Source organism: Tamandua tetradactyla, chromosome 5 (genome assembly GCF_023851605.1).
Source record: "Tamandua tetradactyla isolate mTamTet1 chromosome 5, mTamTet1.pri, whole genome shotgun sequence".
Taxonomy (NCBI): Eukaryota; Metazoa; Chordata; class Mammalia; order Pilosa; family Myrmecophagidae; genus Tamandua; species Tamandua tetradactyla.
Window position 1 is genome coordinate 13,886,565 of NC_135331.1, and position 20,963 is coordinate 13,907,527.

At 48.0% G+C, this 20,963-nt stretch overlaps 1 protein-coding gene across 3 annotated transcripts in view; it reads left to right on the forward strand.

Annotated features, from left to right (window-relative positions):
• Positions 1 to 172: 172 nt before the first annotated feature.
• The window catches only part of TPCN1 (two pore segment channel 1), a 118,074-nt gene continuing 97,283 nt past the window's right edge, over positions 173 to 20,963 (forward strand). For 2 of the 3 annotated variants that reach the window (XM_077159913.1, XM_077159911.1), the window contains exons 1-2: positions 173 to 290; positions 2,964 to 3,207. In XM_077159913.1, the coding sequence (XP_077016028.1) occupies positions 3,096 to 3,207 (112 nt within the window). In that variant the 5' untranslated portion in view covers positions 173 to 290; positions 2,964 to 3,095. Of the gene's footprint in view, positions 346 to 2,963; positions 3,208 to 20,963 lie in introns of all 3 variants that reach the window. The other variant, XM_077159912.1, reaches the window with a different exon arrangement.

The window sequence follows — 20,963 nt, forward strand, 5'->3', positions numbered from 1 at the left end:
TCTACGTCCCTCCCCTGCCGGAGGAGGCCGGCTGGGAGTGCTGCCCTCACCGCGGGAAAGGATTGGGAAGGATGTTAGGCTTAGCCAATCAGAGTTCAGCATGGCATCCAGGCTAGCCAATAGGCGGCGGCAAAGGGGGAAATGGGGGCGGGGCCTGCGGGGTTAAGGGGACTAGGCGGCGGGTGGGAGAACTGGCGCAGCTGCCGTGGCGGCTTGGTCTGGAGTGGCGGCTCATGGAGCGCCAGCAACAACTCCGCCCCGGGGCTCTGGCGGCCGTGGCGACGGGCTGGGTGCGTGGTGCGGTGTGGACCCCGGCACGCGGTCCGGGTGGCTGGGGCGGCGCGTGTAAGAACCCGGGGGCGCGAGAGCTTGGTCTGAGGGAGAGGGCAGGGGTAGGAGCCCAGGCAGGCGCGCGAAGTGAGGGGTTGCAGCAGGGCACCGGGAAGTGGGGGCCGAGGGGAAGTCAACGCCGCGCTTCGCTCCCTCCAGCCCAGGCCGCGGCTTTGCACCCTCTCTCCTCGCCACCAGCTCCCGGACGACCCCCGCGCGGGGGTTCAGACCAGGGCTGGAAGCGCGGGGAGCTGGAGCTGGCACTCCTGCCTCTTGCCTCTCCCTCGCCCGCTCATCCCCCTCGTGCCCTCAGGACGTCCAGTACGGCGCTTGTGCCTGGGTCCGGCTGCCCCAGCTGGCAGCGGGATACCTGCTGACCCCCTTTCCCCGGGTCCCTTTCCCAGGGTGACCCTTACCCTCCTGCGTCCTAGGTAGAGGAGTAAGCAAGGCGGATGAAAGGGGCACTCGGCTAGGACTCAGGAGTCCTGCGTTTTAGCCCTGCCTCTGCACTGTGTGACCTTGGGCAAGTTCCTTCCCCTCTCTGGGCCTCACTTTCCCCCATCAGCAAAATGAGGGGTTTGAATCCAAATTAGGGAACTGGTTCTGGGAGGAGGGTAGTTGTGAATCCTGTTACCATAGGGTAGTAAGGGAAGAGGGTCCCTGACCTTAGTCTGGGTTGAAATCTGGGCTCTTCTATGAGGCAAGTTAAGTAAACTTCACTAAGCCTCTGTTCCCTCCTCTGTAAAGTGAGGATGTTAGCTATGAGGGCAGCACTGTTGACATCTTGGGCTAGAGAATTCTTTGCAGTGGGGATCTGTCTGGAGCTGCTGTCTAGTTGCATCCCAGACCTCTACCCGGTAGATGCTGGTAACCCCCTCGTGCCCTGACTCTCCCCACAAGTTCTGACTCTCAGAAATGTCTCCAGATGCTGTCACATGTTCCTGGGTTGGGGGGATTGTCCCCAGTTGATAATCACTGAGCTAAGGCAATGTAAGCAAGCAATCATACGTTAAACAGTTAAAATGAAAATGTAGTCATTATGTTAATGATGATAAATCAGAAAACCTGTTCTTGATGAGTTGAGAGGGTTAATAGATCCTTCCAACCCTCAAATACAGGAGAGGATGGTAAACTGTTGGTAATTTGTTGAAGCTGGGGAATGGATGCAAGGAAGTTCATTTACATATATTTGAAAATGTCCACGGTAAAAAGTTAAAAAGAAAAAAACAACACATAATTCTTGAATAAGACAGCTTGATCGTAGCTTCTCATTTGAATTTCTCCTTCTTCTGCCTCCCCATTACTGAGATCTAAAAAGAAAATAAATCCCCAGATTTGGAGGAAACATTAAAAAAAAGAAAAAAACTCACAGGAAGTTTGCTGGGCAGAGGTACAGGCTTTGTGGCAAGTTGAAGGGTGTTTACTTTTGCTGCCTTGTTTTAAGATGTCCTCTTCCCTCTTGATTCAGAGGGAGCTGCCTGAAGTTATTTTGATGGCTTGCGGAAGAATTCAGCTGCTCAGTTGTCATTCATTAGGTCAGTTTGGAGGCAAAGTTAATTGATCCCAAATGGTAACAGCTTGAGGAAGGAACCTGCCAGCTGTTTTCAAGTTCAAAGGTCTGCGGTCATATCTGCTGAGTCTTTGCTTTTCTGTTGGCTCTCCTAAGAGGAAATGGAAATGCGATTAAATAGGAACTCTGAAAGTCTGTTGTGAAGGTTTTAAATTGTAACCTAGGGACAAGCACTTTTGTTATGTGACTGGATCTCTTTTCAGTACCTTTGTCCTCCTCAAACACCTAAAGCTAGGAGAGTAGGGCCTAGGATATGGACAAATGGAGATCACCTGCCATGCTCTGCAGGTCACTGAAGCTGGATGCTGCTTAAGAATCAGGGCTACTACTTTGAGGAATTGAACTGAAGAGCTAAGAGCACCATTCTGAAGTCGGACTGCATAGTTCCAAATTTGGCCTTCTGACTGTGGGTTCTTGGTCAAGTTACATGCCCTCTCTGTGCCTAAAGTTTCCCTCTCTGTAAAAGGGGAATAATAATCCGACCTATCTCACTAGGCTATTATGAAGATTGACAGCTTGTATTTATAAATTGCCAGAAGAGTGTCTGGGACATAGTATGCACTCAAAAGAGTATTAACTACTATTATTTTTATTTATTTATTTATTTTTACATGGGCAGGCACTGGGAATCGAACCCGGGTCCTTGGGCATGGCAGGCAAGCACTCTTACTTGCTGAGCCACTGTGGCCCACCCAACTACTATTATTTTAATAGTTGTATTTTTTTTTTTTGAGTCTTTAAAAAACTTTTAAAAATTCACATAGACACGGGTAAGGAAGGAATGGAATGTATTAATCACAAGTTTACTTTCCAGATATAAGTATGCTTAACTTTTCAGCATATGTTTTTGCAGATGTTGGGGGCATATACTGTACTATAGTTTTCTTTAAATTGAGATACAATTCGCGTATCATAGAATTCACCCTTTTAAAGTGTACTATTCAGTGGTTTTATTTTTAGTATCTTCACAAGGTTGTAAAACTGTCAGCATTAATTTCAGAATTTTTTTTTATCAATAATGGTTGTATTTTAGTAATTCTTTCTTTTCTTTTTAATTCCCCAGATCCTAGAAGATGCGTCTAATGGAGGTGTGTCTGAGAGGCACCTCTGAGGCTGTGGCTTTTAAAGGGATATCAAGCCAGAGACTGTTTAAAGCCCTGGACATCACATCCTGAGGTCTGCAGGAGAGAAGAACATGGCCGTGAGTTTAGATGACGACGTGCCCCTTATCCTGACCTTGGACGAGAGTGGCAGTGCCCCACCAGCCCCCTCCAATGGACTTGGCCAAGGGGAACTGCTTAACAAAAGTAAGACACTGAGGTGGGCTGGGGGAGCGTGACTCTTCTGTTTCTGAGTGCCAGGGACCATGTGGGCTTTATGGTCCAGTAGGAAAGGTGTTGTACCCTCTGGGCAGACACCCGTATTTGAGCTTCAAGTTCTGACTCAGAAGTGACTCCTAGGAAACCTTGGGATTTCTAGTCCCATCCACAAGCTTTGTGATGCTTTTGGGGCTAGCTGGCCCTCTGAGAGCTCTTGCTTCTCTCTGCCACTTGCCTCCCTTGTGCTGTGGATACCTTGACCTTGTCCATGGATGCTTGGCTGGGATCTTGGTCTAAGCTCCTTGGCTAGCTGCCCCATTCCTTGTTAAAAACAAAACAAAACAGATTTCACCACCAGCCTCCCTCTGTCCCAATCTGAAACCATTGGCAGGAAGGTAGAGTTGAGTGCTTCTTTCCACTTGAGCTCAGTCTGTGCCTTGCCCAGGACAGAGGTGGAAGGGGGCAAGCATTTGTTGTGAATTCTGTTGACCTGCTCAAGTCAGCCATTGATCTGAGGGTTTTTGGTTTTGCTCTGTCTTCCTCTAAACCAAAGCCTAGCACAAAATGAGGCCAAGAGAGGTTGTGAGCTTTACATTTTTAAATTTTAAGTGTGTTTCTGGCAGAATGAGAGGCCTTAAAAACCTTTCTGGTCTTTGTCCTGAAGCCAGTTGCTTCATTTCCTCAGGCCTTAGCCTCAGGAGAAGCTTAAAATAACTTATTTTTAGGAAGAGTCCTAAGACACTGGAGATAGCGCTTTGGGGTCTCCTTAGCAAATGGATGTTCCACACATCTGCCAGTCTTCAGCCAGGACGGTGGGCTTATTGCTCTTGTCTAGTTCACAAGTGAAGACACTTATCTCCTTCTCTGACCTATTTCCTTTGTCCAGAGAGAACACATTTGGGTTGCAGAGAACTCAGCATTTTCCCCGTGGAAGTAATGAAGGAGAGCAGTGTTCCTTGGGGATGGGAAGGCAGTGATGGGCTTGGCTCCCTACAAACTGGCCTCTCCTTGCTTCTGCATGTTCACCCCCGTCTAGAGTGGCAGAGCTGGGTGGCTCTGGTTGAGCATGGTGCAGGAGGGTTAGAATGTAAATCAGATGTTTTCCTAAGAACCATCCAGGACTAGAAAAGCAGTGGCTCTGATTGTTAACTTTTCTTATATTGCCTAGAACTGTCAAGCTAAGCATCAGGCTTTAACTTTCTGTTATGTAGGTCCCTTTTGCAAAATAGGCAGTATTATCCCTATTTTATAGAAGGAGGAACTATGGGTCAGAGAAGTTAAGTCACTTGCCCAAGGTCGTACCATAGCCCACATAGTGACTGGACAGTGATTTGAACCCAGAACTGTCTGACTACAAAGATCCTTCCCTCCTCCTCCCCCATTGTCCATTTTTCTCCTCTCCTCCCCCTCCTCCTCCACCTCCCCCTCCTCCCCCTCCCCCCTCCTCCCCTTCCCCATTGCCCATTTTCCTCCTCCTCTCCCCTTCCTCCTCCCCCTCCCCCTCCTCTTCCCCCATCTCCACCCCCATTGCCCATTTCCCCCCCTTCCCCCTTCTTCCTTCTTATCCATCTCATCCTTCTTTTCTTCATAAGCCAGTAAGAAATGTGTGTGTTGGCCCTTAGCATTATATATTAACTCATAATTTCAAAATAGTTATGTTATTATCAGTATTTTACAGGGGAAGAAACAGCCTCAGAGAGGTTAGGTAACGTGTCCATGGTTGCACAATTAGGCAGGAGTGATGTTGCTGTGTGGGGTGCTTTGGGGAAAGGGCTGTAAGTGAATGTGTTATGGTCTCAGCTTCAAAGGAGACTACCCCCGAATGAGGGAGGCAACTATAGATGGACAGAGAGGGAAGGCGGTCGAGGTACTGAGATGTGACTCAAGCCTGGAAACAGCCAGGCAGAAGATTCTAAATTGGAAGACTGGTTGGCGTCATGGAGGGGGGCACTTTTAAGTTCTTCCAGAACATCAGAGCTGATGGTGGGGTGTCCATCTCTCCTGTGGGATAAAAGAGGGAAAAACAACCTAGGCCTGTGTTAAGATGATAGCACTTGACAAGTAGAAAATAGGCCAGGTAACCTCAGAATCACCTTGGATAGGCAAAGCCAATGGCTTCTTTATTAAAAAAGAAAAAAAAAAATGCACAACTGACAAGGTCCAGAGAAATTGTTCTTTCTGCAGCATGTGTTAGTGCCTCTTACTGGGTCATTTGCTGGACCCTCTAAGGACTGGCTAGGAAAAAAGTGAAGGCTTCTCTGAGGAAAGAGATTTCAGATGTGGGCTGTTCTGCTGCAGTTCAGGCCTGTGCTATTCATGCTTTTGGCATTGACCTACCCAAGTTGTCCCTCCCCGGCCTCCCATCTCTGCTATCTGAGAAGCGCAGATAAAACACAGATCTAGCTTGGTAGTTTTCCAGGCTTAGAGCGCCTCAAGACCTTCCCATTCCTTACAGGATACAAGCTAAGCTCTTTAGCTGGTATATGAGGCCTTATATGTTCTAGCATCTTCTTGCTTCACTGCTCCCATTTCCTGCCTCATTCTGTTGTATCAGCTGTTTACAGTTCTATGAATCCCCCAGTGACTTCTTAAAACCTCTCGCCTTGCTGGTAACTCTGCCTGGAATGCCTCACCCAGCCTCTTGTTTGCTCTTGAGTTCTAATCCTGTCTCAGACACTGCTGATAATACCATCTCTTCTTTGAAGCCTTCACTGAAGCTCCCCTTCCTGACAGAATTACTCACTGCCCTTTTCTGCTTTGGTGTCTTGATCAGGTCTCCATTATTATAGGGCGCTTACTGTATGGTAATTGTTTACCCATCTGACTCACCTACTAGGTCCAGAGTTCCCTCAGGGCCTGAGGGCTCTTATTCATCTTTGGGTCACCTAGCTTGGTCCCTATAATGTATCCTCAGTACCTAGTGTTTGGAGTGGACCTAGTTATGTTGCTGAGTCTTGTGACTCATGGAGCTGCTGCCTGAGGCAGTCCCTCTACCTCTTCTCCTAACCGGTGGTTTAAGTCCCATTTCTCCCAACACAGTTGATTGTCTTGGACAATCACAGCTGCTGCCCACTGTCGTCACTCTGGCTGATACAAACCCTGGAGACATAAGAGAGTTGGCAGAAGGCACATAGATGCCCTTAGCAGAGTTGGCAGCCTTATGGGCATGAACCATGAGAACCGAGTGAGCTTTCTAAGGACGTGAGCCTGGCAGCAGCCCCAGAATCTCTCTCTCTGGCTCTGTGCCTACAGACTCCTGCCTACGGGGATGCACGTGCCCCGTAGTCTGGCTGGACTGCCTGTGACCTTTAACCCTCTGCTAGGCATCCCCTGTACTAGGGCCTCATCCCTGCAGGAAACTAGAGTTTAGGCTTTTCTCCCTGTATGAGCAAGGGTGGATTTATTTAAGACTCCCACATCTTTGGGCTGTAAGAGTGGCTGTTGAAATGCTAATGAATGATTCACAGGCAGAACAGTGTCAGGTTGTTAAAGGAGGTAGGTACACGCAGAGGTATTGAAAGCTCAGAAATAAGGAAATAGCCTTGGAAATAATCAGTGGGTTGGAGTAAGATGGTGCGGTTTTGAGATGGCCCGTGGTGCCTGGTAGTGCATTCAGTAGTGGTTTAGCCCATCTCATTCCGGGATTCAGGATGTGTCCCTTGTGGGCAGGGCAAAGGGCTTTCCAGAGTAATTTTGGTCACACTCAGTTTTTGCCTTCTCATTGCCTTTAAACCCATTTGCTGCGTAAAAGGGGCCTTTAATATATGCCCTTGCTGGGTGAGAGGAAGATTGAGGCAAGTGGGTGGCTAAGGAGGGTATGTATTCTCACAGGAGTCTTTGGAGCTGGATTCTTCATGGTTTCTAGGTGAAAAGCCTTGCAGGGATAAGGCCCAAGGAAGGTAGTAAAGCAGCGGAGCCCCTTCCCCACCTTTAGTCTGAGGCTGGGCGCACCATCAGAGTTACCTAGGATCTGGTGTCATTTCCAGTGATGTAATGGGTCCCTTTCCAGAGTCTTCATGTGGCCAGAGCCGTGGCACCAAGCTCAGTCGGGGTAGGCCCGAGCTGTCGGCATTAAGGCAGGTGTGGTCAAGAGGACCTGACAGTGGGATTGTCGGCAAAGGACAATCATCCCCAAGGTAAACTCGGTCACAGAAGTCGGTGCCCTTGGCTCTTTCTCAGACTGAATGTCCCCAGCATACTTGCCAAAGAGGGAAGCCCAAGGGACTTGTCTCGCTTCTGTCTTTTGTGGTATTGGAGGTGAAGGAGTCAAGGTGCAGGGTTCCTATCCTAGCCGAGAATGAAGCCTACCTTCGGCAAGCCTTGACCCTCTCGTCTGTAGGGTAGGACGTGATAGTATCTACTGGTAGGGTTGTCAGGGGGCTCGGCGAGCCAGGATGTGTGATGCATTCACTGCCTGGCACTGGGAAGTGCTTGGCTGGTCGTAGGTATGATCAAGGCTGGAGACTGAGCTGCTGCTTTGGAATACCCACCGTGCACAGAGCCCTGAACGCAGGCCAAGATCCGAATCCTTTCTGCCCTCCCTCCTGCACAGCGGGTGGGCACTGCTGAGCCGGAAGTAGAGGCTGTATGGCAGCTGGAGACCAAACAGCAATTAGACTTTCACAGCCTCCCAGGGAGCTAGGGCGTTTGGTTCCACCGTAGTCATTCCCCTGGCATTTTGAGGGCCTCGCCCAGGCAGAATGTCGGGTGTCACCAGACTGGTGGTGGCACCAATTAAAATGAGCAAGCACCCAGCACGCTGGGTTCTTGCCTCATAACTGAAACTTGAAGCCTTACACTTCCTTGGCCTGCCACATCTTCATGGGGGGATCCTGTCTGTTGCCTTGGGCCCCCTGCCACGAAATGCCATTTCTCCCCTCCACATGCAGAAAGCTGCTCTATCTAAATGGCAGTCGTGGCAGCTGGGTGCGAACTGGATTGCCTGCTGTACGTCTCTTTGCCAGTTGCCTTAGGGAGGTCTAAGTTCACATTTACTCTAAGAGCAGTTCATGAGCCAGAACGGTTAACTTCTCAGCCTCTAGGTAGGGAAGGGAACAGGGGATGGCTTTGATGGTTCACAGCAGTGTGTCTCTGGTGGCTTTGTGGTTGGGGTGCCTTCCCTGGAGCTGCCTCCAGTTGGAGCAGAGTGGCTTAAGAGGGAATCCTGTCTTCAGAGGAGGCACCAAGGGACTGGGCCCGTTGGGGCCATCGGTTCTGAGACTGCGTGCTCAGGGAGCCCAGGGAGTACCTCTCCATCGTACCCCTTGACTGTACTCCCCCATTTGGATACTGACTGTGCCCCTGCCCCGTCAGACAAGCCGAGTGAGGTTGTACACGGTGGCAGCAAGGGCACGCTGTATCGAGCCCCCACCACGTGCTGGGCAGTGTCCAACACATCACTTGTAACATCTCATTTGGCTGCGACGTCCTGTTTGTTCCTCCCAGCATGTGTGAGGAGGGTGTTATCATTATCCTCATCTGGAAAGTGACCCCCAGAGTTTGAAACTTACCAAGTTCTTGGAGTCAGAAAGCAACCTTGGCCGGATTTGAATCTATGTCTCCCTTCTGCAGAGCCCAGGCTCCTAACTATTAGGACATAAACCATGAAGTAAAACTTCACAGAAGAGGTGAAAGTTTAGGCTGTGTTTTCTTTTCCAAATGAAGTGGGTGTCTATTTTTATCTTTTTAAAACGTTAAACCTTTACTTCCTACAAGGTATGTTATTCTGATTGGACTTCCATACCTGGAGCTCCTTTCATATTGTAAAAACAGCAGAACGGATGGTGTTTCGTCACGAAAGCAGCATCCGATTGTTTCAGAGAATCCGGGAAACGTGGCCACGTGAGAACAAGACCAGGAAAAACAGCCATGATTTCACCAGCCCAGTGAAAACGACAGCTTTCTCCTCTGTGTGTGCCTGTTTCTCTGCATAGGCATTTATGTGGTTAAATTTTACATGATCATGGTTAAAACAAGAAGGTTTGGCTGAAAATAGGAACTCACAGGAGTGAAGATTTGGGAATGGGGAAGGAAGGACAGAGGCGGACCAGCCTTAGGGTCAGGACGAAGAATCAGCTCAGAAGCCGGCTTGGCCACTGAGGGTGACCCCTGAAGTCACAGACCCAGTCGCAGGTGATCCCACATCGGAACTTGACTGGAGGGTGCCCCTGGACTGGGCTGAATACCCAGATTCGTGCTACTTGGTGCCTGTGTTGCCTTTTGCACCTGGGATCCCTTTGCCTTGTTTGCTTTTTGTTGGCGGTTTTTACTCTGTTGTAAAAATGTAGACTTCTTCCGCTTTCTAAACTGCTTGGAAGGATCTGGTTCAGAGAGAATGACCTGGTAGCCTAGGATTGGAGGGTTTAGCTTTTTTGGGCCCTGTGGGCTTAGATGATGCTAGGAAGCACTCGTGCTGTCTAAAGAGCAGCTGCCACTTATCTCTGTACAGAGTTGGCCTTATGGGATTATAGGCTGTTTGTTGACATGTTTTCTAGCTTCTCAAGAGAAGTCAGAAATCTAGATTTTTAGTCTGAAGTCTTCTGATATAAAAAATCTATTGGCAACCAATTCCTATTTCTTAAACATCACGATTTAATAAAATCTGGTCTAGAGGCTAGAGGCTGCCACTTTATGACATCTTACCCAGAACATACTAATTCAGGTGTTATTTTCTGTTTAGAAATTACTTCAAAATAAGGAAAATAGTAAAAAACAACAACAACAACAAAAAAAAAACCCAACAAACTCTCCATGGCCCGTGAGTAATCTTCACCTTTGGGTAAATTCTCTGAGACTCAGAACTGGTCAGGACCACGTTCCCTCCGCCTTGGAATCCAGGAGCTAGAGGGTAGGTGTGGGGGAGACAGGGCAGGCAGGTAAAGGGTGAGGAAACAGGTGGACACAACTCCCGGTAGCGGCTTATAGTTTCTTTTCTTAGTCTTTCTTCTGTGTTGTGGTTCATGTGAGTCTGTCTGCCTTCTTGTGTGCATCCCAACCCTTTTTAAGACTACCTTCTTTTTTCTTAGCTATTTGAACCAAGCTGGCTGTGACTTATTTTTTTCTAGCTTGGACTTTTGAGATGTGTAATAAATATCCAAGTAGGCATTAGAAGTTAAAAAAAAAAAATAGAGATTAATAGCTACTCTTTTTTTCTTCTTTAATCATTGCCTTCTTGTGAGCTGAAAAACTAAGTAGCGGTTTTCAGTGGGTCAGCACATATTTCTTGAGTACTTTGAAGGACTTCAGCGGAGGTTACAAGAGGCACACCGGACTGCCGGACGTGGTTATTACTTGCGAAGGACGTACAGACTGATGAGTATATAACATGCTACTTTTATGTGTATATTATAGTTGTGGGAAGGTTTAGATGGGGGAGAGTTGAGGCCGTCAGGGGAGGTGGGAGTGGCTTCCCTAAGGAGGTGGAATATGGAGGCAGGACGAAATGGAGTCCGCTTGCTTGAGTGAGCTGTGGGCTGGCGTGGAACAGCCTTAGAGATTAAGCTTTAGTGTACTAAGTCTTCAAAGAGGAGGGGATGGTTAAGATGACTAGGAAGTGAAAGACTATCCCACAGGAAAGGAGCAGGGTGAGCGGAGGTGCAGACATGTTGGGGGGTGGGGGGACTTTCAAGCTGCGGTGTGGGAGGTGCTCGGGTTGGGGTTGGGGGAGAGGTGGGACCTCCATCGCAGAGGCCCTTGTGGCCTCCCCACCTAGGGCTGTGCCCAAGAGTTGGGAGCTTGTCTTGAGTGGAAGGAGAAACCCCGAAGTGCTTTAAGCAAGGGAGTGGCTTGGTCACATTTCAGTCTGAAAATTCACTCAGACCGCCCTGCGTAAAGTCATTAGAAATGCGCACTGCAGACTGGGGACACGGCGGTCCCTGTTTTGTCTGGTCTGAACAAAGTGGTCATATCATGAGGAGGCATTATTCCTCCGTCACAAAGTGAGCAGGTCAGCACCTGGCGTCTCGTGCATTCCAGCTTATCAAATTTGTTACCTGCCTGGTGCTGGGCATGAGTTTATGGCCCCCGGACTGAAATCTGATATTACCACACCGTGACAAGGAGTCAAGACAGGACAGTGAAGCCTCCACTAAGGGACAAGTGGGATTTAGCGAGAGGCAGGGGTAGGGATGCTGGGGAGAGGGCTGGGACATCCCTGGTAGGGGAAATGACACGAGCAGAGGTAAGAAAGGGCATGAAACTCCCTGTGTAGAGGCAGGGAGGAGGGTGCTAGGGAAGCCTGGATTTGGGGCCTGGTTGAGGACGCGAGCTCTGGGATCAAACCAGCTGAGTTTGAATCCAGCTCTGTCCTCTGCTCCAGTGGGACCTTGGGCAGGTGACTTGACCTCTCTAAGCTTCCTTTTCCTCATCTGTAAACTGAAACACATCATAATACTACCTTATAGGGCCTGAGATTTCAACAAGACTGCGTACTTCACATGGTTAGCACAGGGCCTGGCTGATACCCAAGTAAGCACTCAGATGTTAATGTGAAGGGAAAGGGTTAGAGCAGGTACATCCATTTTGTGGGGAGCCTGGGGTGTTGCGTGCAGGAATTTGGGCTTGGTTGAGTAGGGTATGGGAGCTCCTGAATGTGTTTGGCCCAGAAAGTGACATGATGACAGAGCGTCTTCCTGCTGACCTCTTGCCAGCTTGACGCTGTCTTGTGGCTGCCACGATAAATCCGCCTTGGCAACCCTGGGGTGAGTCAGCCCTGCATAGGGGTTATTTTTTCCCTCTGGAGTCTGGGAGGTGGCTGGAGAGGGAACTCCCAGGATGTTCTACAGTCTTGGCACTTTCCTTCTTCCTGTGCCTGTTTCCCAGATGGGGCTCTGAACTTCTCCAGGGCCAGATCTGACCTTATTCCTGCATCTATCCTTGATGTTCCAGAGTTCGTGGCTCATAAAAGGCATGCAGGAAATATGTGGATGGGATTGAACTGCCAGTTACTTTCACACTCACCTGGCGCCAGGTGGAGGAGGAAGCTCTTAGATGAGAACCCTCACAAGCAGTGTTGGGTAAGGAAGAAATAGTTAATGCAAGAAAAACCGAGCAGGGGAGATGAGTGTCTTCAGCTGTGCTCTGGCCCCATAAATCCCCTCACCCCACCCTGTCTCCTGCCACGCCCCTGCTAATCCTGCCAGGCCGACTTCTTAGGCTCAGAAGGGACTCAACTGAGCAGAGCCAATCCCCTGACTAAAACGGCATGGCCTCTCGCTGCTTCCATCAGATAAATCTCTTTGCTCCCCATGTGCTGACATGAAGGTGAGCCCACAGCCCTGTTCAACAATCCCTCTAATTGAGGGTTGGTCAGGAAGTTCTCCATCTGCTTAGATAAGAAGTTCTGCGTGAGATCTAACTTGGTCTGCCCTTCATCATGATAAAGCTATATTGTCCTTTGTTTCTTCTTAGTGGAGGAAAAGGGCTCATTTCTCTCCTCATAACTACCCTTCATGTATGGAGGAATTGACATTTTAGAGTAGAACTGGATTATGCACTCAATTTTTTAAAAATTCTAATCTCTTTCCACGTGTTTAGCTGTAGAAGTCACCCAAGAGCACAATATTGCCACAGTAGTGTTTTCTTGTTTTTTATTTTTATTTTTTGTCTTCTGAGGCATGATTGAAGCGTTCCATGTTTCCATAGGAGATTCATTTATATTCGGAGCTCCTCCGAGGTGAGCCTTGCAGTGGCTCCCAGCTTCAGCCTGCATTTGACACACATGCTGACGTCTGCCCCGAGCGCTCTGCATCTTTGTCTCTGTGAATTTAGATTGCTGGGGCTCTTGTTTCTGCTCCTTGGCCCTGTGAGTCAGTAGCTGTAAATCAGAGCATCTTCTCTGCCCCCTTCAGTTAAGAGTCTTCCCCGATACTGCCCTTGTTATTCCTTGTTACAGGCAGCAAACTGTTTACCGTTGTAAAGGATGTGTATAATAACATTTTTCGCATGTGCATGCTGAGATGCAGAGAGGCAAGTAATCTGTATCTCATACCATGAAGAGGGGCTGTGGGTTGCGTTCGGCAAGTGTCGGTGGGTTACTCCCTGTCCGGCAGACCCCAGAGCAGGCGCGGGAGGGGTTTGTGCCACGTCCTTCCTCTCGAATCTTAAGGCCTTGCATTTTTCTGCTTATGCTTTGGGAGTGTTAAAGGTTTTAGAAACAGAGTGTAGATAAGGAATCCCAAACCTTGGGCCAGCTCTCTTGGTGAGGTTAATCCAAGTTCTGGAATTGAGTGAGAGATGAAGCCCTTTAAGCCCCGGTTCCCTGACCCACTGGGAAGGTCCCTGCGAGGACCCTGAAACCTGCCTGTGGCCCCAGCACTTCCCAGCCATGGGGATTCCTCAGTTAATCTCTTGGCTGTCTGCTCCATATTGTTACTCCAGCCCAGAGTGGGCATCCAACGGAAGCAACAGAGACAGCAGTCCAGGGGCAGGCTTGGGGGTGAACTGAAGAACTTTGCTCTCTTCTTCCGTGGAGCCGTCCCTAGCCAGTTAGGGTGGTGACTCTGTTTCCACAGCCTCGCGTTCCCCATATCTAGTGTTTGAGCTCATTCTCATCTCTCCTCTGCGCAGAGGCCCACTTGCTCCCCAACACTGGCCTGTAATATGTTTAATGTCTTATTTACTGATTTGGGTTGTACTTTGTGCAGTGATGAATTCCAAAAGGTTGTGAGAAAATGAAATTTTGGTAAAGCAGATATTTTAAAATATGGTCTGGGGGTTAGCAGAATAGGAACAATGCCCCTTAGTTCATTCAGTGCCAGGTTGCAGTTGGTCAATCCTGTTCCCTTTGGTCAAAGCTTAACCTGTTTGTGAGTTTCTCCACGATGCTTATTTGAGATGGCCTGGTTGGACAGGGCAGGAATGGGTAGCGCCCGGCCCAGGGTAGTGCTGGGTGGGTGGTGGTTTTGGGTGCTGGTGTGTTACACTGTAGTGTCCTGTTTAAGTTGTGTAAAGGCAGGGACCACGTCTTTTTCTGCACATACCCTGGGCGCTTAAAAGACACAAAGTGACATGTAGAAGTGAGTCACCAGTTCCCAAAACTGGTTCTGGCGACTCTGTCATAGCTTAGGCAGCCCCTGAAGCTGTCTGGGGTGAGAAGGAGACTCACTGACACGTGACCAGACCAGGAATAGCCTGGGCGAGGCCTGGCCCTTGCCTTCCCTCGGAGCAGTTTGCTCGGAGGACTTAAGTTTCTGCCTTAGTGCTGTGCAGTTCGTAATTGCTGTATCAGCTAGGGGGCTTACCTTTTACCTTCTCTCACGTCTGAGCCCCCCACCCCCCACCCCATCATCCATGGGCCTCTCCTCTCTCTTGTTAATCTCTCTGTTAAGTTGGGATTTTATTTTGTTTTTCTTATTCTTTTAGCTTTTGCTGAAAATCAGCTCGGGCACAGCCATTGTGCGCAGTGCTGGCTAATGGCCTGGAGCCGTGCCAAGCTGCTGGATGCTTTGGCTTTCATTCGTGGGTGGTCGTCAGCAGGCGTGATGCCTTCTTGCTGTGACTCTCGAGGGCCCCCTCTTCTCGCGGTCTCGGCTGTTCACACTTGGCTGGCCTGCCATGTTGTTTGGAATCGCAGTTTTTACTGCTCACCACGGAGCCAGTCTCGTAGCATCGACAGAGTACAGATTCCATCAGTACCAGAGTGTGCACAGCCTCCAAACCAGAGGGCCCATTTGGTTTTGTGGCCTGTTGTTTCGTGCTGTTTCCTGTTGGATATCAGACACTGTTTTGAGTTGTGCAGGGGTTTAGAAGCCTAGAGTTGGGGATGGCTTGGGAGAACTTTTAGGGTTGCGTGTTTGGGTTATTAGAAATGTTCATGCGTCAGGGGAGTGGTAATAACTGCTGATATTCTATCGACACTCTCCAAAGTTTTTATTTTGAAATACTTTCAAACTCACAGGACAGTTAGAAAAATAATACAAACCCAGGACAGAGAACTCCAACATACCCCTACCCCCCAGATACCCAGATCCTCCAATTTTAACATTTTGCACCATTTGCTATATCATTCTCTCCGTATCCATCTGTCCATCCATCCATCTATCCGTCTATTTATTGATCCATTTTCTAAACACTTGGCTATAGGTTGCATATATATGCTCCTTGAACGCTTAATACGGCCATGTACATTTCCCGAGAACAAAGGTGCTCATGTAGCTACCTGAAGTGCAGTTACCAAGTTCAAGCAATTTAACATTGACATAAAATTTACGGTCTATATTCCAATTTTTTTCATATGTCCCAGGAATGTCCCATTGTGCCTTTTCTCCTCCCTTGCTGAATTCCATCAGAACCATATACTGCATTTCATTGTCATTGTCTCTTTAGTTGGTCTTTTTTTTTTTTTATTAATTGTGGGAACAAATATCCAACATAAATGTTCCCATTTCAGCTACTCCCAGGCATACCATTCAGTGGGATTAATCGCATTCATAATATTGCAGTACTCTCACCACCATTCATTACTAGAACTTTCCCATCTCCGCAAACAGAAACACTGTATCTACTTTGCATTAACTTGCATTCCCCCGGCAATGATGTTATCAACTTCATAAAATCATGTGACTGAGTGAAATAGTGTATGTAATGCTTCTAGCACAGTACTGGACTCATATAAATAAATGCCAGCTTTTATTATCCACTAAACCACAGGATTCCTAAAGCAGGGGCTGCATCTATCTTTAATTTCTGTCTGAGTTTGCATATTCTCTGATAATTCTTTGTAGTTACCGCAGGCTTAAGTTTAACATTCTGAATCTGTGACAGTCTTGTTTGCTTTGATACCAACTTAACTTCAATTGTGTACACAAACTATGTTCCTATACCCCACTGTTCCCCCACCTTTATGTAGTTATTAATACAAAATATGTTTTTATACGTTGATTCCCAAACCACTGACTTACTACATTTTACGCATTTTCCTTTTAGATCCTGTAGGAAGTAAAGTGGAGTTACAAATAAAAGGTACAATAGCATGGTATTTGTATTTACTCATGTTACCCTTATCAGAGATCTTGGTTTTCATGTGGCTTCAATCTTTTGACTGCTGTCCTTTCCTTTTACCCCTTTAGCATCTCTTGTAGAGCCAGTCTAGTGGTGACAAACTCCCTAGGCTTATGTTTATCTGGAAATGTCTTAATCTCTCCCTCATTTTTGAAAGATGGTTTTGTTGGATATAGAACTCTTGACTGGCAGTTTTTTTGCTTTCAGTACTTGAAGTATGTCATCCCACTGCCTTCTTGCCTTCATGGTGTACAGTGAAAAATCAGGAAACTTACTGAGGGCTCCGTTATATGTGATGCGTTGCTTCTCTCACGCTGCTTTCAGAATTTTCTCTTTCATGTTCAGCAGCTTGATTATAATATATCATGGCATGGGTCTGTTTGGATTTATCCTGTTGGAATTCGTTGAGCATCTTGGTTATGTATATTCATGTCTTTCATTAAATTTGGAAAAATTTCAGCCATTATTTCTTTGAATATGCCCTCTGTCCCTTTCTCTTTCTCTCCTGGGACATCCACAATGTGTTTATTGGTACACTTGATGGTGTCCCACAGATGGTGTCCCTCTGATATCTTCTCTTCATTCTTCTTCCTGTCCACAGTCTATATGATTTCAATCGTCTTATCTTCAAGTTCACTGATTCTTTCTTCTGCCAGTTCCAATCAGCTGTTGAATCCCTCTAGGGAATTCTTAATTTCTGTCGCTGTTGTCTTTAGCTCTGTTTGCTTCCTTTTCATGATTTCCATCTCTGTTGATACCTGCTTTGTATGCATCTATGATTTTCCTGATTACCTTTAGTTCCTTGGCTGTTTTTTTTCCTTTAGCTCTTTGAGCATATTTAGGACCATTTTTTAAAACTCTTTGTTGAGAATGTCCCAGTTCTGGACCTCTTCATGGATGATTTCTAATGCTTTAATCTTCTCCTTTGCCTGAGCCCTCACCCTTATTTGTAAGCTTTGAAATTGTTTGTTGAAACTTGGACATTTTGTTTTTAAATGTTAAAAAATTTTGACAATATTTTCAAGTGTTATTGCTGGCATTTAGATTCTGAAGCATCTTTTCCTTAAGCTGTATCCAGCTAGTATTATGACAGAGCATTCTTTAAATGCCAGGAGCTAACAACAACAAAAAAGTAAACACCTTTTCCAGTCTTTGCATATTGACCTATGCTAGTGCTCTCCTTCAGAGCTTATCTGTATGAATTTGAAGAACAGTTCCAAGCCAAAGCATAGGGGTTTCCTGATCCTTTCTGTGTATGAGAATTCCCACTTCTACACAGATATCAGTGTCCTCTCTTCCCTAGGAGACAGCTTCCTCATGGAACTGGGCACTGCCCTGTATGTCCTACAGCCAGCAATCTCTCATCCCCAGCAGCATGACTTGACTGTTCTACAGCGTTCTGTAGGAGAGCTTGGTGAGCTGCCTTCTACACGCAGGGAAGTTTTGGGACCCCAAGGCCCTCAGGCCATCACCAGGAAAATTGTGCCAGACATATATGCTCCCAGTATGTGCATGAGAGTTACTCTGCTCCTCCCGGAAGTGGGAACAGGTGCCATCGCTGGAGGGTGGGCCAGCTGTGTACTGAGCCTATGATGGGGTGAAGAGGAGCCAACTTGAGTGCAAGGAGATCCTACTGCCTTTAAGTAGTCTTCTTGATTCAGCATCACCTGGTTACTGCAATCCTTTATTTTCTGGAGCTTTGAAAACGATGCTTCTGCCTGTTCTTACTGGTAGTTCAAAGCTTCTGTGGGGTACAGAGACCTGATGTACCTCACTCCGCCACCTGGATGGGGGCCAAGCCCACTCTACGCCATTTGACATTTCTTCTGGGTCTTTCAGGCTCCAGCAAAGTTTGGGGTGGAATTTCTGGCTTCATCTCTTGGGGCTGTGTAACATTGAATGAGGAGCCAAACTACTTGAGCCTCAGTTTCTTCATCTGTAAAATGAAGATAAGAATCTACATTCAGGATTGATGTAAGGAGTAAATGAGGAATTTTATGTAACATAGGATGGTTCCAGCTCAATATATGGAAACGATAATAAAGTATTACTTTTTTGTTTTCAACAAAGTAGCAGTGTTGCCCTTTTCTGAGTTCCTGAGGAAGTAATCAAAGGATTCCATGCATTGAGGACTAGAACCCTTTTTTCTTTTTTTGAATTCTCTGACCTACTCTTAGGGAATGTTAGGTAGGCTTTTTTGTTTGTTTGTTTTTGCCTTTTCTTAAGCATCCTGTTGTGGCAAATTGAGGAGTACGAAATTCCTGGACTATCATCCCAGTTGCATTGCTGAGATAATTAAAACTCAGCAGCTCCATTGCATTTTTCCTTACTCGTGATGCCTCTTTCAGGCTGCCTTCCCTGTTTGATGGTAAGAGAAGGCTGAGCTTGGTGCCTGGCCACTGCCAGCTCTTCTGAGAGCAGCTCAACCAGGCAAGCCCAGGTTCCTGCAGCAGTGGCTGGGCTTAGTCTGGGCCTAGACTGGTCGACCTTCTACATGGAGATGTCCTCCCAGCTCTCATGCTCCTAAGGTGACTGTGCCTCTGGCCATCTCCTGCTTTGCTGGTGCTCTTCTGAACAGAGTGCCCAGATGCTGAGGCGTGGCCAGTATTCATGGCAGCCGGGCCCCACCCCCACCCCAGCTGACACATCAGAAGCCTTCATGCTGGGCAAGTCTCCAGGACAGACTGCTCCTCTGAGCCCTGGTCATCTGACGTCTTGCAGGGATCCAGGGAGTACCAGTGTGCCTTCTACCTCTGTTTGCTCCGAGCTCCCCTCCCTGTCCCTGTGTTTCACAATTAGCATTGCTGATGCTTCCAAGCGACTCTGGGACAGATGTTCGCACAGGTGCTGCGCTTTCACTGGGTAAACAGTGGAGGCTGCTTGCTCCTGGCATGTGTGACGTGTGTGACGGGCAGGCCCTTTGAGATGCGGGTAGTCTTTAAAATGTTTTGCAAAGCCTCTGAAGCATTTCACCCGTGGTGGGTACTTAATAAATAGTTGGAGTGAAGGATGGGTGCATGTGAAAGCCCTTTGTTTCATGATAAACACGTGGCACGGGGAACAAGAAATACAATGGCAAGTTAGGCCTTGATGTTCACAGACTAAAGGAGAAATCATGTTGTGCCATCACCAAGAAATTACCTGCTGACATCTGTCAAACCACATGTTCTTTCTCTGCTTCGGCAAACGGGGGCATGGTGGGTGCAGCATAGGCAGGGCAGTTCAGAAGGAACAGATGACGATGACACTGTCTGCAGCCTGGTGGGGGCAGGGGCAGCTTACGATGGCTGCCCTGGGAAAAGGCACTTGGGGATTTTCACCTGTGCTGGACATCTGTGGATGGGATGGTGATAACCAAGACTGCCCGCCTCAGCGACTCGCTTCTCGATGGCACACCTAGTTGGAACCTGGCCAGCACTCAAGCTCGTTAGCCCCAGTGTGTGGCTCCTCAGGCTCCTCAGGCTCCTCCTCCCCCACACAAATGCGACAGCCAGAGGGGAAGGGCTGCCTGGGTTCAGATCCCAGCCAGCCACCTATTTCCTTACTCTGAGACCTTGGGCAAGTTCCTTAGCCTCTCTGTGCCTTAGTTTCCTTCTCGGTAAAGTGGGGTTAATAATAGGATTGTTTTAACACTTAGGAGAATTAGTAAGTTTAAAGCCCTGAGAACTGTGCCTGGCTCATGGTAAGCCCTATGCTTAGCTGCTGCTATTGTTCTTTTCCCCTGTGTCAGCCTTGCCTCCACAGTTTCCCAGACATACCCTGCTGTTGGCTTCTCTGTGCCCTTCCCTGCTTCTGGAAGGTGCCCCTGATGCCACCCCCCTCCACCTTGTGAATGCCCCTTTATCCTATATCCTTCAAATTGAGATTGCATTGAATTGCACACTTGAATGGGAACAATTATGTTGCCTATATGTAATCAGAATCACAGAACCGGAGGCTGCCCCAGACCCTGCCTCTGCTTTCCTCCCCATCCCTCCCAGCAGCCCCCACGCAGGTTGGCTGTGGCAGCATCTCTAATGGGCTGTCAGGACTAACAGGTGACTTTGGTGCCCTGGAATTGCATTCCTGCTTTCTGGTTGTGAGCTCCATCTGGGCAAGGCTTGTGGCTTTACTTTTTCAAATCCATCACCTAGCACAATGCCCGAATCAGTGTCTCCTCGAATTAAGCCATGTCTGCTTGCATATGGAAGGTTAGCCCTTTTGAAGTCATGTTCCCTCTTTCTCCTCCAGATGACAGCCACAATCTATTATTAAACTTGAGAACAATGCCTTAGTTTTATGTTTGCAGTCCCTTGGCTGTCCTCTCATGTGGTCCTGGGTATCCAGTTTTGGGGCATCTCAGGCAGGGCCGTATCACCTCCCCAGACTACCCGAGAGGGGTTCCTTTTCCCAGCCCATCTCCTCTGCCTGCACCCTTCTTTCCCCCTAGCTCCCAAGGTCCTATTGTTTCTGACCTTGTCCCTGGCAACTGGCCAGAAACAAAGTTGGAGATGGTGCAGGCAGTTTTCCTTCTAGAACACTACTTGGCCCAGGTGCAGTCCTGGTCAAGCCTTCTATGGTTCCTTTTCTCCTTTGGTTTAGGCCTCTGGCAGGACAGGTTTTGGGCTTGAGACTAGCGATTCAACTGGGATGGCTCTGAGCCAGAGTTAGCTTTTCTGGAGGTTGGTTTGTTTGCCAGGTTTCTGCCCTGGTTTGGAGCTTTTTCTGATGTGCATTGCTAATGTGGTGGGTCTGTCTCCCACGTC